Source organism: Protobothrops mucrosquamatus, unplaced genomic scaffold (assembly GCF_001527695.2).
Source record: "Protobothrops mucrosquamatus isolate PMUCROS unplaced genomic scaffold, P.Mucros_1.0 scaffold1744, whole genome shotgun sequence".
Classification (NCBI taxonomy): Eukaryota; Metazoa; Chordata; class Lepidosauria; order Squamata; family Viperidae; genus Protobothrops; species Protobothrops mucrosquamatus.
In genome coordinates this window covers 109,071-127,832 of record NW_015387887.1, presented here as the reverse complement: position 1 = coordinate 127,832, position 18,762 = coordinate 109,071, and the positions used below count along the sequence as shown (strand labels likewise).

At 43.0% G+C, this 18,762-nt stretch overlaps 1 protein-coding gene across 1 annotated transcript in view; it reads left to right on the top strand.

The window, feature by feature from the left end:
* Positions 1 to 15,016: 15,016 nt before the first annotated feature.
* OGDHL (oxoglutarate dehydrogenase like) overlaps positions 15,017 to 18,762 on the top strand; it is a 45,486-nt gene continuing 41,740 nt past the window's right edge. Inside the window, exons 1-2 of the mRNA XM_015823023.1 lie at positions 15,017 to 15,223; positions 16,745 to 16,936. Of these exons, the coding sequence (XP_015678509.1) occupies positions 15,017 to 15,223; positions 16,745 to 16,936 (399 nt within the window). The remainder of the gene's footprint in view (positions 15,224 to 16,744; positions 16,937 to 18,762) is intronic.

Below are 18,762 nucleotides of genomic sequence, written 5' to 3'. Positions count from 1 at the left end.
AGTAGCCGTGTGAAATGGGAATGCCTCTTTTTAATAATGACTACCGTTAACGACTGTGTATTAATTTGCCCAGAGCAACTTCATATTTCCACGTAATTACAGGATTTCATCTGGGGACCCTCTGGGACCCCGAACTCAGATGGTCAGTAAGCTACTAGCCTGAATCACAGTTCCAAAAGGATGGCCAGGGTTTAATCATTGAAGATTAAGAAATAATGTAAGAATTAGTCACTGTTATTTGTAACATATTCATTCTATCTTTCTTTCTTTCTGTCTTTCTATCTATCTATCTATCTATCTATCTATCTATCTATCTATCTATCTATCTATCTATCTATCTTCTTCCTCCTCATTATTACCATATTATTATTATTATTAAATTATTATTATTATTATTATTATTATCATCATCATCATCATAATCTATCCACCTACCTACCTACCCATCCATCATCATCGTTATCTATCTATCTATCTATCTATCTATCTATCTATCTATCTATCCATCATCATCATCATCATCATCATTATCATCCATCCATCCATCCATCCATCCATCCATCCATCCATCCATCCATCCATCTATCTATCTATCTATCTATCTATCTATCTATCTATCTATCTATCTATCTATCTATCTATCTATCTATCTATCTATCTATCTNTCTCTTTGGTGCCGGGAGGGGGGGAAATGAATCTGAAATTATTTACCACCTACTGGGTTACATGAGCCATCAACCCATTGTTTGCCATTTCATTTCGGCCACGCAAGGCGTACTTGATATTCATAAGTTTGTCAAATTGAAAAAGAAAAAAAAACAGCATCGTAAAGAACTGATTTCTCGAGAGATTCCAAACAGCCAGTCCTGTCTGCTGAGAAATGAGAGGAAAAAAATATACATATCAAGTCCTGACGGGTGCCTTCGAAATAGAGGCATTATTATTATTATTATTTTTTCCATATTCATAGCAGGATGCTGATCAAAACAACAGCGGAGCAGACAGAACGACCGGCTCTCTTTTCCACACTACATTTGCGCCGGGGGTCCTACGTTGCAAAGAAAATGTAGATTGTTAGAATCAGCAGTTTTACTCTTTCTTGTGATGCCTTCCTTGAGAGAAGTAATAAAGAGTTTTCAAATATCTTACCTTACAAGGGTAGACTTGCGTAGCTTCAGCAGAATTCCTGGCTACTGGCTACCAACGCACATTTCAGAACAACCATAAAAATGACACTTGAGGACCAAAAGGATGTCCTCAGAACAGTGTGCAAGATTTTATGTAACAAGAGACTTCTGTCGTATTCTACTTTCAAGCCAAATGAGTGAAAACATTTTAAGCGGCTTAAAAGACTGAGTAGCCATGTGAAATGGAAATGCCTCTTTTTAATAATGACTACCGTTAACGACTGTGTATTAATTTGCCCAGAGCAACTTCATATTTCCATGTAATTACAGGATTTCATCTGGGGACCCTCTGGGCCCAGAACTCAGATGGTCAGTAAGCTACTAGCCTGAATCACAGTTCCAAAAGGATGGCCAGGGTTTTATCATTGAAGATTAAGAAATAATGTAAGAATTAGTCACTGTTATTTGTAACATATTCTTTCTTTCTTTCTTTCTTTCTTTCTTTCTTTCTTTCTTTCTTTCTTTCTTTCTTTCTTTCTTTCTTTCTGTCTTTCTGTCTTTCTGTCTATCTATCTATCTATCTATCTATCTATCTTCTTCCTCCTCATTATTACCATATTATTATTATTATTATTATTATTATTATTATTATTATTATTATTATTATTATTATTATTATTATTATTATTATTATCATCATAATAATAATAATAATCTATCCACCTACCTACTCATCCATCATCATTGTTATCTATCTATCTATCTATCTATCTATCTATCTATCTATCTATCTATCTATCTATCTATCTTCATCATCATCAATCTATCTATTATCTATCTATCTATCCATCATCATTATTATCATCCATCCATCCATCCATCCATCCATCCATCCATCCATCCATCTATCTATCTATCTATCTATCTATCTATCCACCCAGCCACCCAGCCACCCACCCATCATCTATCTATCTATCTATCTATCTATCTATCTATCTATCTATCTATCTATCTATCTATCTATCTATCTATCTATCTATCTATCTATCTATCTATCTATCTATCTATCTATCTATCTATCCACCCAGCCACGCATCCATCCATCCATCCATCCAAAAAGATTTGCACATCTTTGAAATTGTACACATTTTTTCCTGGCCTGCCCATCTGAATTTTCTTCCGTTCTTACTTGCCCCTGTTTGCCAGAGAAGATCTTGCTTGTATTTTAAAGAATGAGATCCAGATCCCTTACTTAAACTGTAAGGATCTTTTCCTATGCGAAAAGTTAGAAGGCAAAGAGCGCTTTGGAGCAGAGGCCAACCCAGAGACGGCTCTTCTTTTTATGGCCAATTAAAAGATATGAGCTAGAACAGCCAAGGCAAAGGTGACAAATCAAACTCCCATAAAAGCACAGAGCATGGCACCCGGTGTGTTCAGCCATTTTCCCCCCCCTCCGGCCTATTTTCCCATGCCGAGCCAGTCTCGCCAGGGCAATTCACTCCCTGTCTAGTCAATGAGCTCAGCTCGGTTCCAAAAATTTGCCCTGTCTGCGGGGAAAGCCGTAATTCAAACTCCCTATTAGCTGAGATGCAAACTGACAGATGACAGGTGGCAGATTTTGCCAGCTATGCTGGGTGATTTTACGATATCGAGTGAACTGTTGGCTGCAAACATTTCACTGGAGAGCAAGGTGGCACGGAACGGCCTGTGTCTAACGCTGCAAATATTGGGATTCAGCTAAGACTTTTTGCACTCTGTCTTGTCCATGCATATTTCAGGTCCAGACCAAAGACTGATACTCATAAATACCCCTGATCATAAAACACGTGGAACCTTATTCCGGTGTCACCACAATTACTCATCTGAATGTCTGTTATTTTTTTTTTTTTTTTACATGCAGCCCTCCTTTCCTTTGCAATCCAGCTACGTAAATGAAATGAACTATCCATTTCATATAAAAGTTGCCATGGGTTAATTGAAACTAGTTGCTTTAGACCAGTGGTTCTCAACCTTTTTAATGCCGCGACCCCAACTGGTCGTAAGTCGAGGACTAAACCGGTCGTAAGTCGAGGACTAAACCGGTCGTAAGTCGAGGACTACCCAACCGGTCGTAAGTCGAGGACTTTCCCTGCCCGGGAGCACCACGCATGCATGGTTCTGCCCCCTGCGCCGGCCGAGGCGTAGCTGGCAAGCGGCAGAGACGGAGCAGGCCGACCACCAGCTGGCCCAGCTCAAGGGAGGTAAGGCACCCAACGGAAAAGGGGAAAAAAATGGCGGCCAAAAAAATGGCGGACAGCCTTGCTTGGCGACCCCCACGAAATGGTCGATCGACCCCAAATGGGGTCCCGACCCACAGGTTGAGAACCACTGATTTAGACAGTAGATGTACTTTTTAATACCTTCAAATCACTTTTGATTCCTGGCACTGCCTGGACTAGTCCTCAATGGCATTACGTCCACATGGAGAGTGGGGTACCACAAGGTTCTGCCTTAGGCCCAGTACTCTTCAATATCTTCATAAATGACTTAGATGAGGGAATTTAAGGGGAACACATCAAATTCGCAGATGACACCAAATTGGCAGGAGTAGCCAACACCCCAGAAGACAAACTCAGGATCCAAAACGATCTTGACAAACTCAAACAATGGGCCCTGTCCAACAAATGAGTTTCTATGTGGAGAAAAGCAAAGTCTTACACTTAGGCAGGAAAAACCATAGGAACAAATACAGATTGGGCGAGACCTGGCTCGGAGGCAGCAACTGTGAGAGGGACCTTAGAGTGTGCAGCAGCAACCAAAAAAGCTAACACAATCCTGGGTTGTATAAACAGAGGCATAGAATCAAGATCACGCGAAGTACTGGTACCGCTTTCTAAAGCCCTAGTAAGACCACACCTGGAATACTGCAACCAATTTTGAACGCCCTATCACAAAAAAGATGTTGAGAGTCTGGGGAAAAAAACTCAGAGAAGAGCAACTAAGATGATCCAAGGCCTGGAGACCAAAACGTACGAAGAACGGCTGCAAGGACTTGGGTTTGGCCAGTCTAAAGAAAAGAAGAAATAGGGGAGACATGATAGCGGTGTTCCAGTATCTGAGGGGCTGCCCCAAAGAAGAGGGGGTCAGGTTGTTCACCAGAGCACCAGAGGGAAGGACGAGAAACAATGGTTGGAAGCTGATCAAAGAGAGACGCAACCTGGAATTAAGGAGAAACTTCCTGACAGTGAGGACAATCAACCAGTGGAACAGCTTACCTACAGAAATCGTGGGCGCTCCATCGCTGGAAGTTTTTAAGAAGAGATTGGACAATCACCTGTCTGAGGTGGTATAGGTCCTCCTGCTTGAGCAGGGGGCTGGACTAGAAGACCTCCAAGGTCTCTTCCAGCTCTATTCTATTCCAAATAAAGAGTTTTAAAGAGTCAACGTGAAAAAAACAATGACAAAGAGTTTCCTGGTGGGTGACTATGAATGACCCCCTGCCTTCCCCTCAATCTGTCTCTTTTTAATGGACTCGGTACCTAGGTGGGTGTCATGCCTCCATCCGGCTTTGGAGGACTGTGGGGAGGAACAGGCTGAAGCAGGCCAGGGCCCTTCCAGTTTGGAACAGGGAAGGCAGAGCTCAGGCGAGGAGCAAGGCCTCTCCCCACCAGATCCCAGAGCAAGGAGAGCAGAGAGGAGGAGGGAACAACGGAGGCAGGCTCACTTGCTCGGGAGGAGAGTGTCACGCCCCACTCCACAAGGCACACCTGGGGAATAAGTATTTAAGGAGACGCTATGGGGTGGGGCATTTGCCGGGAACAAACATGAACTCTTGTGATAGTGTGCTCTTGTACCTGGACTCTTTGTATTTTGGATCAAGTTTGTTTCCCGCTGAGTTCTCCTTGCTGTCCTCAGTTTTGCAGCTTGCCGGTTACAGGCAAGCTGGGCGTGGAAAAGATCATACTTTGTTTGTTATCTGTTTTACTGTAAAGAACTGTTTAACTCAGTTGACTGTTTTATTGAACTTGTGTCAGCATATGTGGGGGCTGTTGGGTGAACGTTGGCAGTGCTTACAAAGACAATTATTCTGAACCAGCTAATTGCTTTGCCTCCGTTCGGGGCCCTGGGTCATCACAGGGGGGGGGGGGAGAGGTCCAAAGACCTTGAAGGGTTTGCATTAACCAAGAAGGGTGATGCGGGAGGAAGGTGTTAAAAAGGAATTGGAGGCCTCACACCTGGGCAACAGGTTTGGGAAGAGACTTCAAAGTCTTCCATTAAAAATAGATACGGTACAAAGAATAAAAGTAAACAGGAGAAGCAACTTGGTTCTGGCAGAATAGCTCGGCGGGGGCTTTCCTGCGAAAGAGGGCTTCGGCTTTGAGGCTCAACATGATGTTGATTAGTGCAAATAAAGCTGTAAGTGAGGCACCTTTTCAGAAATTGCAATCAAACCCCAAGACTGGGGCTTCAAAAGCTTCATTACTCAACCCCCCCCTCCCCACATATAACCTCCCAACGTGAGCAGCACCAAAGGACGTGAGTGGATGGCAAACTCATCTTAGCTGGTTCTAGTAGTTGATTGTTTGTTTGTTTTTTTGCAAATGGAAAACAGCCTGGATAAAGAAACAGGCACATTAAAAGAAATATCAAGTAAAGGTATTATGTGGATTATAGATTATAGAAATCAACTGTTAGTGAATGTTTGGTCACCAAGATAGTAAAAAAGATGTTGAGACTCTAGAAAGAGTGCAGAGAAGGGCAACGAAGATGATCAGGGGACTGGAGGCTAAAACACACAAGGAACATTTGCTGGAATTGGGTATGTCTAGTTTAACGAAGAGAAAGAAGAGGGGGGACATGATAGCAGTCTTCCAATATCTCAGGGGCTGCCCCAAAGAAGAGGGAGTCAAGCTATTCCCCAAAGCGCCTGAAGGCAGGACGAGAAGCATCGGATGGAAACTGATCAAGGAGAGAAGCAACCTAGAACTAAGGAGAAACTTCCTGACAGTGAGAACAATTAACCAGTGGAACAACCTGCCTCCAGAAGTGGTGAATGCTCCAACACTGGAAGTTTTTAAGAAGAAACTGGACAGCCATTTGTCCGAAATGGTATAAGGTTTCCTGCCTGAGCAGGGGGTTGGACTAGAAGACCTCCAAGGTCCCTTCCAACTCTGTTATTCTGCTCTGTTCTGTTAAATCAGTATTTTTCCAACTAACTCATTTTATTAAATCACTTAAGCTTTCATGAGCTTGGTCGAAGCCCAAAGGAATGTAAATTCTACAGTTGATAAGTCTTATGTGAATGGGCAGGATGAGGTTATTCTGGACAACAGAATAAAGACTTTAATAGGTCTTTAGGTACTTGGAGAAAAAAGATTTTCTATGAGTCTTGTTCCTACATTTTCAGGAAAAAAACCAAAGAGCAGATCCTCTTTTAGATCGGAATGATGAAGTGTAAATCAGGGTCGTCCGAGGACAACCTTAAAGTGATGGGAGAGCCTTACTTTTCAATATTATTTTTTCCCTAGGTCTGACAGTGTCTGGCCCTGGATTGTCCAACTGGTTTTATGCTTAAGGCAGGGCTAGAACTCATAATCTCCTGGTTTCTGGGCCTTAACCATTATATTCAAAGTGGGTCTTTTAGTAACAATCCAGATCTAAATCCAGAATCATCATCAACCATGATTCAGCAGTCTTTTCTGAAGATGTTCTATCTGGCATTCTCTCAGTTTGCTTTTAATATTGCTTCTGGGATTGTTGGCATATGGAAATAGAAGTGGGCCTCTCTCCCTTTGGAAAATGCTACCTCCATTTTGTTTTGCAAAACAAACACAGTATTGGATCGTTCAGAAATGGGAGTAGAGTTTTGGCATCACATCAGACCAACTTAAAAGAGGCTATAGTGACACCATCTGACCCAGGACCATCACATCTGGACAGTTTGTCGAGGGAGTGAAAAATAAAGGAGGGAAACACTTTTGAGAATTGTGTGTTGAAATGACCGAAAGAAGGGACAATTGGAGAGTTGTTTATATATTTTGGTGCACAAACGTGACCGTCATCTATTGCATTCTTGAACAAAATGCTATTTTAATGAATTAAGTTGGAGATTAATCAGGCTGCCGATACAGCACAAAATGGACTTATGATACATTTTATACTCATCACGGTTGGGTTGTGTAGCAAACTCAACTGCAACTGATCCATTCCTTTTCATAGACTGATGCTATGGCCCTCTCCTTCAGCAAACAAAAAGCTGCTCCAAACACCAATATTTGAATCTGAATCACCCTAAAGAGCACGTGAGAGGACCAGTGAGAGGCCTATGGAGAAGCAATTTCACATTTGCGGTCCAGCAGTGCTGTGTCCATTAGCTGTGATGAGAAATGAGAACACAGCCTTCTTCTAAAGGGTTTTTCAGTCACTTCTGATGGTTTACAGACTCGTATCACTGATCAGAGTTCTGAAAATTCACAGGGATAGATTAATTCATTGGATTTCGCCACCTTATTCATTGACACACACACAAAAAAAACTGTTAAGAGTTCTACTCTGTATAATTTCCCCAGAATGATAGTCTTCCAGAATGTTTTTCTTTGTCAACCTTCTCCTTGTTGGAAGCTGTGGGAAGTCAGCCCCCCAGAGAAGGAAATATTAAAAGGGCAGAACAATATATTTCCTCAAAAGGATTTTAAAAGCAGAAACCAACCCTGCCCCCAAGTCTCTCTGTCCCAAGCAGAAGCCAGCTCTGTACAAATGTAGATGTAAACCATCAGAAAGGCCCCAGATAGGAGATCAAGAAGACAAAGACACCTAAAATCTGTGTACCCCATCCAAACTCTAAGGGTCATTAGCCCCAGCACCAGGGAAGCAGGATATGACCTTTGGGACATAATAGGATTAACCCACCACCATCAGGAATACCAGAAAGACACACCCAGACTCAGATCAGAATACATGACACAGGAAATACAAAGCCTAAAACAGGAACAGGAAACTACTCCCAAACAAAAGACTCCAGAGGGTATGAAAACCTACTCCTCACATGTGCTCAGCCCTTTTTTCTCTCCTCTTTCCTGCCAGAACCATCTTTCTGTCTGGCTCTTCAATAAACTGCAACTTTCTTTCTAAAGCAGTCGCCATGTTGTTTATCCCTGGCTTGGATGAATCAGGATGAAGACTTTTCCTTCAACAAAGCCATCCACACGTTCCATGATGGTGGTTACTGTTCTAGAAAAAGAACAGCACTAATGTCCCTTTCAAATGTTTGCAAACATAGGTGTTTCTTATTTCAAATCCTCTGTCACATATTAATCCTTGTGAGGTAATATTGATAACCAGAGTTCTTCTATTTCACACACAATGCAACAATTCTCGGACGCCTCTTTTGACATCCCCTCATCTCACTGCCACTAGCGTGACCTCCGGGAAAACAATTTTTGTAGCCCGCTCGCTCAACTGGATGAATTGTAACCAATTTTTTTTCTTTACATCTCTCCAGATCAAGGGAACGTCCGTCTTCCTCCTCCTCGTTGCCTCCCAACCTGAGCCCAAATTGTGATGTATGCGCGGAGGTGGCAATCTTCATCCGCTCCACAGATGAGAGGACTTGGCTGAGGTTGTTGCGCTGCTCCATGCATCACAGCTAAACAAGCACCAACGTGATGTCCTCAAAGCAAAATTCTGTTTTGGAGGAAGAAATCCAGGAAAAAAAAAGAATGACAGAAACCAAATGTTGTTGGGTGATGCTCACTGGTGGTCTTATTGCTGAATATTCAAGCAGAGAAGAGGCAGTGTTTTTTTCCCTCCCTTGTAGACCTAAAGATATTCATGCATATAGTGGGAAATTTTTTCTTTTGATTTAATTTCTTGTTGTTGTTAGATGCAAAGTCGTGTCTGACCCATCGCGACCCCATGGACAACGTTCCTCCAGGTCTTCCTGAATAACCTAAAAAAAAGGGCATAACAAGTGATAAATTAACAGTATGTTAGGACATGGGCTGCTGATTCCACCTCTCTAGAAGCATATACTGTAGATCAGGGGTGTCCAATCTTGGTAACTTTAAGACCTGTGGACTTCAACTCCCAGAATTCCCTTGTTGTTGTTAGTTGCGAAGTCGTGTCCGACCAACCGCGAGCCCATGGACAACGTTCCTCCAGGCTTTCCTGTCCTCTACAATCTTCTGGAGTCCATTGAAGCTCACGCCTACTGCTTCAGTGACTCCATCCAGCCACCTCATCCTCTGTCGTCCCCTTCTTCTCTTGCCCTCCATCTTTCCCAGCATCAGGCTCTTCTCCAGGGAGTCCTTCCTTCTCATTAGGTGGCCAAAGTACTTGAGTTTCAACTTTAGGATCTGGCCTTCTAAAGAACAGTCAGGACTCCTCTAGGACTGACCGGTTTGATCACCTTGCAGTCCAGGGGACTCAGGAGTCTTCTCCAGCACCATAGTTCAAAGGCCTCCATTCTTTGTCGCTCAGCCTTTCTTATGGTCCAACTTTCACAGCCCTACATTGCAACTGGGAAAACCATGGCCTTGACTATACACACTTTTGTTGGCAGGGGGATGTCTCTGCTTTTTAGTATGCTGTCTAGATTTGCCATAGCTTTCCTCCCCAGGAGCAAGCGTCTTCTAATTTCTTGGCTGCAGTCCCCATCTGTGGTGATCCTGGAGCCCAGGAAGATAAAATTTCTTCCCCATCTATTTGCCAAGAATAGAGAGGGCCGGTTGCCATGATCTTGGTTTTCTTAATTTCTAGGCTGGCATTAGATGGTGACCCACCAAAGTAATTTTGAGAGCGAACCCCACGTCTTCTCCTTGTCCTGTTTTTCTTTCCGGTTGTGATCTCAACAACCAAGCTGATCTGCTGTTTATTATTGTGTAATGTTACATAGCTCATCCTGCAGGAAGCAAGGAAGAGGCATTTAGTAGATTGAATTCTGCAAAAAAAAAAACCACGTTTTTTTAGACTTTGGGCTGAGGCCGCCCGCGGGCGCCCACTCGACGGCCCAAGAGCGCCTGCCTTGGAGCGCCAGGTGCGCATGCGCGGCCGCTCCAGCACCGCTCGGCTAGCGGACAGCGGCTCCCCGACCGACCGACAGGCAGGCAGGCGGGCGGGCAAGGTAGGCCTCTCCCGAGGGCTCTCCCCGCTTTGGGGACGCGGCGTTTCCAGGGTTTCGGCCCCGTTGGATGCGGGGAAGGGGGTCGGCCGGGCTCTCGCGGCAGCCGAGCCCCTTTGCGGCCGCGTCTGAGGGTGACCTAGGCCGCAAAAAGCAGGCAGGGTCCCTCCGACCGCGTTGCTACGGCAACTGAGCGCGGCCGTTGAGGCGACCCCGCCCTCTGCCTGCGCGAGGACGCTCGTCTCCACGGCAACCGGCCCGGCCCTCCCTCTGCGGGAAGGGAGGGGGGACCGTTGCGCAGCACCCGGGGAAGCTTGGGTTGCCAGGGCAACCGAGCCCGGCCTTCTTCTCCTTCTACCTGGAAGGATGCTTTCTCCTTGCAGGAGATTTTGGAGGGGCCGGGGGGGGCGATTTGGGGACTGAGCCGGGCTGGGAGGGGGCTTCTTTGCCTGGGAAGGGCACCCTTGCAAGCAGAAGAGGAGCTGGGACCGTGGTTTCCTCCAGGCAGCCTCCCAGCATTGCCCAACCGTGGTCCCTGGACTCCAGATGGATGGATGATGGGTGGGTGGGGGAGAGGGGCATGTGAAGTTCAGGGGCTGGTGGTCCAGGGTGTTTTGTGGGACCAGGAGGGGATTTTGAGGATGAGAAGTCTTGGAATCACAGCTGAAAAAGAGGCCCAGGCATGGCCCTGGGTCATGGTGGCTCTGCCTCCAAGCACTGGGTGCCGATGGAGGGATCACTCACAATCTGGCCTCTCTCTCTCCTGAATCATCTCTTGGTGGGTGGACCAAAAGATATTAAAGGAAATGTAGGAGGAAAGGACTGATAATGGAATCCTCCTCCTCCTCTTCCTCTTCCTCCTCCTCTTCCTTCTCCTCCTCCTCTCATCATCATCATCATCATCATCATCATCATCAAAAAGATGATGAGACTCTAGAAAGATGATCAGGGGACTGGAGGCTAAAACATATAAGGAAAGGCTGCTGGAATTGGGTATGTCGAGTTTAACGAAGAGAAGGATGAGGGGGGACATGAGAGCAGTCTTCCAATATCTCAGGGGCTGCCCCAAAGAAGAGGGAGTCAAGCTATTCTCCAAAGCGCCTGAAGGCAGGACAAGAAGCAACGGATGGAAACTAACCAAGGAGAGAAGCAACCTAGAACTAAGGAGAAACTTCCTGACAGTGAGAACAATTAACCAGTGGAACAACCAGCCTCCAGAAGCAGTGAATGCTCCAACACTGGAAGTTTTTAAGAAGAGACTGGACAGCCATTTGTCTGAAATGGTATAGGGTTTCCTGTCAGAGCAGGGGGTTGGACTAGATGACCTCCAAGGTCCTTCCAACTTATTATTATTATTATTATTATTATTATTATTATTATTATTATTATTATTATTATTATTATTATTATTGTCATCATCATCATCATCATAATGATAATCATCATCATCATCATCTGCCTTCCAGGATAAGAATCTGAGCAGAACACTTTACAAGTATTATAAATACTGTCAACAGAAGCACAAAAAATATTTATTCAATTAATACATTCTTCATATTACAGATGGTGAAAATAGATAGAAAATGGGTAGGTAGTTGGACAGATGAGATAGATAGATAGATAGATAGATAGATAGATAGATAGATAGATAGATAGATAGATAGATAGATAGATAGATAGATAGATAGATAGATAGATGGATGGATGGATGGATGGATGGATGGATGGACGGACGGACGGACGGACGGACGGACGGACGGACGGAGACATGAATGGACAGAGGGATGGAGGCATGGATAGATGGATAGATAGAGATGGGTGGATAGAGATGGGTGGGTGGGTGGATGGTTGTTTGGTACATAGATATTTAGTGGATAGATGAGAAAGAAAAGGAAGGGAGGGAGGGAGGAAAAGAGGAAGTAAGTAAGTAAATCTTAGGTATGGTCATTGACCAAGCAATGTAACAAAAAAGCACAAAGCAGCGATGTCAGCAGGATGTAGTAAAAAAAATGTCATTAGGATTTGTGACATCACAATTGGAGCTTTGCTTTTCCTGGCTCCTGTCTTGACTTTTTGATCATATCCTTTGGGCACCCTTTGGGATAACAGCATAGCAGTAAGAAGGACCCAAACATTTGCTTGCTGAATTTTACAGAGTGTAAAGCAACATTTTTCAGCGTTTAAGGCAATGGATTACTTTGTCAGTGAGTCGTTCAAGGTATAGTAAAGCAATCTGAGGGCCTTGAGAATTTTGTTATTAATGGGGTTGGAAGGTGAATGTCTGATATGCCTGTAAAAATGACTACATGAAAAACATGAGCTGTGATTTCAATTATTCCATTACCACAATGGCAAAATCCAAGCACCTAAAGGAATTTTTTTTTAAAAAATGATCAAGACTGTTCCATGGAATATATTAAAATGGTTTCAATCAATCAATTTATTATTACAGCCATAGGCCAACACATTAAAATGGTTTAAGAATAAGGCTCTTATGAAATTTGGAATTGTAATTTTGTATAATTATAAACTAATAACAGTGGGTGGAACAACAGCCTTAGAACTAACAATGAATAAATAAAAATGATGGATAGCTTTCTCTTTTAAGATCAACCATTAACCATAAAGGAACAAGCAGTCGAAAAATACACAGACTAGCACTTACTGTAGCAGCTATGAAGGCCTTGGAAAAGATATTTGAATTCTGCGATGTGCTTATATCTACAAAAATCAGAACTGCGCAAACTATGATATTACCTTTGACACTCCGTGGAAGCAAAAGTTGGATTCAAAGAAGCAGGATAGGAAGAATCTTGATACTTTGAACTTCCAGGTTGCTTCTCTCCTTAGTTTCCACCCATTGCTTCTTGTCCCACCCTCTGGTGCTTTGGAAAATAAATTAACCCCCTCTTTATTTGTGGTAGCCCCTCAAACACTGGAATATTGCTATTGTATCACCCCTATTCCTTTTTTTCTCCATACTAGCCAAACTCAAATTCTGCAACCGTTCTTCACATGTTTTTGTCTCCAGGCCCTTCAGCACCTTAGTTGGTCTTCTCTGCATTTTCCCCCCCAAAGTCTCAACATCTTTTTTGCAACGTGGTGACCGAAACTCGATGCGATATTCCAGACATGGTCTTACTAAGGTTTTATAAAGTGGTACTAATACTTCACGTGATCTTCACGTGATCTTGATGCCAGGAAAGAGAAGAAAACAACAGGGTGCAGAGTGTACCATTGGAAGACCGAAAGGCCAAAATTAGGGACAGATTATTTTGGAGAAAGTCTATTTATATGGGCACTAAGAGGAGGCATAATCAGTCAATTAATAAATAGTAGACTGGACTTAAGTATATGGCCTCACGTTTTGCAAAATAATTCTTTAGACAGGGAGGCAATAAATTTATTAAAGGTTCAAATTTCTCTGTAAATTTAAAACAAAGCACTCTGTGTGCCCATGAATGTATTCATATGCTCACTTTTGTTTATATGTATTGCTGCATAGCACAAAATGGATGTTATGGCTTGCTTTGCATACCTAAGCAAATGCTAAACATAATTATACACGTATATTTGCCTGATCAGTTTTAGAATTGTACATAGAGGAACTTTTGTGGTGTCACTACAAAAAAATAAGTACCCCCATTTTCCTGTCCATGCCTTGAGATAAATAAATAGGTTTTCATCATGCTAAGTTATAGTGTAATTGTGATTTATTGAATAAGCCATAGTTGGGTGGGTTTATACTACATTCTAAGATAGAAAGTGTACTTAATAGATGACTGCAGAGCTCTGTGCACACCTACCAGTACTAAATCAAAATAAAACAATTCAGTTTGGGGGAGGGGGTCAGAAATGATGACATGTGCCTAGCCAATGTGTCTTTCAGACCTGTAAACATGTCAGTATCAGTGCAGTATCAGCCATGTCATCACAATATTGTCCATGTGTCACTACTGTCACAGTTTCTTAGTGATGCCACTGCTACTATTCAAGATAGCTTTTTCCCTAACCAGATGCTTCACCGTGGATTTAATTACTGTATTCAATTTGCAATTTATCACCAATGCATTCAGTTGAGGTGTGCCTTTGGAAGACTTGTTTTTGCAAATAATGAAACCGAGGTAGGATTAGCCTGCCCCCATTCCCATGCAGGGCATGTAGTGGTTGGATCAACTATATGTATATTTATTTATTTTTTTGCAATAAATCAAAGTGGAGGCTGCAAAGATTGCCCCAAACTACTCTTAGCAGGTTGTGGAAATCCATTCATTGTCCAACTGCTGTCTTTGTATTATTGGGTGATAGTTTTAGGTCCTGGAGCACAGTGATCAGTTTTTCTCCCGCTGGGAATATCATGATTTTCTCCTTAAAACTTCCAATTACAATTTTGGGGAATGAATTAGCCTCAAACATCTGTTGCGCACCTTTCAGAATCTAAGGTGGAGAGATGGATGCTGTATAAATTAGATTCATGCATAAATAAAAAAATGTTATTTTGAGTACCGAATTAAGTAAAAATCATACTGTGCATAATAGCCCCGGGAGTTAATTTTACCAACTTTTATCCAACATGTATTTGTAAAGGTAGAAAGATATTGCCCCCCACCCCACCAATTATTGCTGATTCACCAAAGGCTTAAAAATCACATTAAGTTGCACTTAATATCATACGTTGTAACCCTGGGCTACAAATATTCTCTTCTATTGGTAACACAGTGTGTGTTTTGTTATAAGGTAACCCTCGTGTATTGTCCGTTTTTCCTTTTTCATAGTCCCCCATCGATGAAATATGAGCCACTTGCGGTTGCTCGCTAGTACTCTGAAATGTTGTGGCATTTCTTCCTTCGTGAAGAGGAATGTAAACAGGACAGCGTTTTGGCCAAATCGGCCTTACGTTTCCCCCGGGGTCAAAGAACCATTTTTGAGCGGGAGCAATTCGACCTATGTGGAAGAAATGTATTATGCGTGGCTTGAAGACCCCAACAGCGTGCATAAGGTGAGATTTATATATCTTAAGACTCGTTAGGACACTTCCCCTTTTTTAAAAAAATATTAAAATTGACATTTGTGCTTCTGTTTCATCTCAGTGCTATGTGTTCTCCCTGTTTACGTAGATTTGAAATTCAGATGAGAAAGTCCTTTATGTATTCCGAAATAAAAATTAATAGGGGGACACCAGCAGGTTTTCTTCCACAATTATTTGGCTTTTACGTTCCTCTTATACATATTATAATTTTATTATGGTTATCTTGTCTCGTGAAGTCTAGTATGTATGATTGTTGTGCAGCAGGATCTGCTGCAGACAGAAGAGTGGACGGAAAGGAACTTTATTTGTACATAGTTTGTTAATTAAGTTAGGAGTTCCTGCGCTTTGTTCTTTCTCAAATGGGGCGCAGCAACATTGCATTCTAACTTCTAAACTTTAATAATTTGGAGCTTCAGGGATGAACTAATAGCCTAAGCTATTAGATTGGTTGAGAATATCAGCCCATTGTTGAACCCAGGTGAATAAACAAAACCTTTATTACTAAACATTTAAATAAACTTTAAGTTATAAAATTTTATAACTAACACTGTTACTTCATAGCTTATGCCAGTGGTGGCGAACCTATGGCAAGGGTGCCAGAGGCGGCACTCGGAGCCCTCTCTGTGGGCACACGCACCGTTTCCCCAGCCCCGCCTCCTCCCATGGCCCCCGCCTCCCCAGCAGCCCCTCCGGAGGAGAGTCGCCCTGGGCGCGGCCCACACGAAGCAGCGCAGCCAAGGACATGATAGCCGGGCAGCGGGGACAAGAGTCTGCCCTTGTGCCTGTTGTGCGCAGATGATGCTGCGGGGCATGGGCGAAGGGCGTGGCCGCCATGGTGCTGCTGGGCTGCCTGGGTGATCTGTGGCGGGCCGTGGAGGTGGTGGGTGGCCCAGTGGGCAGGGCAGAAAAAGGAGAGAGCACGTGTAGGGAGTGGGTTTTTATACCCTCTGGAGCCTTTTGTTTGGAGTTGTTCCTGTGGCATGAACTTTGACCCGAGTCTGAGTGTGCCTTTCTGGTATTCTGATGGCGGTGGGTTAATCCTATTATGTCCCAAGGGTCATATCCTGCTTCCCTGGGGCTGTGGCCGATGACTCTTAGATTTTTGGTGTTGACTCTAGGGATCTTTTTTTCTAATCCCAGCTTCCTGACTCCAGTCTTTCTGACAAGATTATCTGCATTTCTGCAGACTTTGTTCCTGTTTGGGACAAGAGAGACTCAGGGGCAGGGTTGGTTTCTCCTTTTAAAATCCTTCAAGGAAATATATTCTGCCCTTCTAATATTTCCTTCTCTTGGGGGAGAGGGCTGACTTCCCACAGAACCCTTTAGTTCTGGCTTTGCATTACTGTAATTCATTTGAGGCCTAGTAAAATATACCTTAGAATATTTTTACTCAGAAGACCAAGTTGAGGCAGGTCTAATGCAATAACTACATTGTTGGAAAACTAACCGTTTCTCACTCCTCTCTCTCTCTCCTGCCCTCTACCCTCTCAGTCTTGGGATTTATTTTTCCGTAATGCTACTGCTCAGGCTCTTCCTGGACAGCCCCTTCCTTCGTCTTTGCCAGACCTTTCCGAAACCAAAACATCGCTCATCCAAAGCCACGGGCTGACCAAAGCGCCTGGTAAGGCGGAGAAGCTGGTTGAAGACCACCTGGCAGTCCAGTCCTTGATCAGAGCCTACCAGGTAAGCGAAGCGAGAGGACTTTCCACCATTTCCATTTGAAAAATGCTCTTGGAAACGTTTACGACACTTCTGCCAAAGTTGCCCACCTTTACACTCTCCCGCCGAAGGAAGCACCTGATTTTGTGAAGGTTCTTGATCTAATTTCGAAGGGGTAGAATGATCACCACCAGGCATAACGATCCGTGTTGTTCTTGGGTGTTTTTAACAGGGAACAATAATTTCCACTCTATACCACTTCTGTGCCTGGTTTCCATAACTGCCAAATTCAGTTGCATCCATCACACATGAAGCCAAAGAAAGAGGAAGGAAGGACTACAGACTTAAACTGTTCACAATGAGCAACACTCTTAGAAATTACACTGAATAAAACAGAATCATTGCATGGTTATTTAGCAGCAACAACTAAATGAGAATCTATTCTTTAATAAAATAGAGGAAGGGGGAAGGGAAAGAGGGAGGAGGGAGGGAGGGAGGAAGGGAGGAAGGAAGGGAAGGAGGGAGAAAGGGAGGGAAGGAGGGAGGGAGGGAGGGAGGGAGGAAGAAAGAAAAGGAAGGAAGGAAGGCAGATTATGCCTATCTCTGTAACATATCCCCAACAGAAGACCTACTGTACATTCTTCTGCTATGCTTTCTATTTCTTCTTTAGGACATAAATTGGTTTATTTTTAATATAAGTACCAGCTGAGCAGAACTTTATTATTATTATTATTATTATTATTATTATTATTATTATTATTGTTATTGTTATTGTTATTGTTGTTGTTGTTGTTGTTGTTGTTGTTGTTGTTGTTATTATTATTATTATTATTATTATTATTCTAAGTGAAATATGTTCAAAGCAACAGAAAGAGCCGTCATCTCTTGTAAATAGGAAGCCATATCTCATCCGATGCTGTATGTGCAAACAGGGCAGTCAGAAGGAAAAGTCCTATTTCCTAATTCTCCGACTTTTAAATTACATTCAGTGTCCCAGGAGCGTTTTTATCAGAACTGTGTGTGTGTGCGTCCCTGGTTAATATATTAGCCAGATGATTGAGTGATAGGAAATTTATTTCATAACATAAAAGAGCCGTGGTTGTGTACTGGTTAGAATGCAGTATTGCAGCCTAATTCTGCTCAGCTGGTATTTATATTACAAATAAACCAATTTATGTTCTAAAGAAGAAACAGAAAACATAGCAGAAGAATGTACAGACGCCGACTCTGCAAACTGCTTAGAGAGGGCTGCAAAGCACGGTGAAGCGGTATATAAATCTAAACGCTATTGCTATAACTTACTTGTTTCTAAACACCCAGCTACGCACATCGGAATGGGACAAGTCACCACAGCCAATTTGTCACGGCCAGTTCGTCTTGGCCAACTCTCCATGGGATTCATTTACTTCCTTTTATTTTTGTTGACTACGTTTTTGACAGAATTATTTGATCTCTTATATCACAGGAAATCATTCCTGTGACTACTAGCTTTGGTAACCCTTTGATAAATAATACAAAGAACTTCTGCCTGGAATTGTTCCACGGCGAGTCGGCCGGGGCGAGCAGGCTGTGGTGAATTGTCCTTGACCTCGCGCACATCTACGTAGAAAAGATTTAAGCAAATTAAAACCTGAATTGAAGTTAATCAAAACATATAAGGAACGGTTGCTGGAATTGGGTATGTCTAGTTTAATGAAAAGAAGGACGAGGGGGGACATGATAGCAGTCTTCCAGTATCTCAGGGGCTGCCCCAAAGAAGAGGGAGTCAAACTATTCTCCAAAGCGCCTGAAGGCAGGACAAGAAGCAACGAATGGAAACTAATCAAAGAGAGAAGCAACCTAGAACTAAG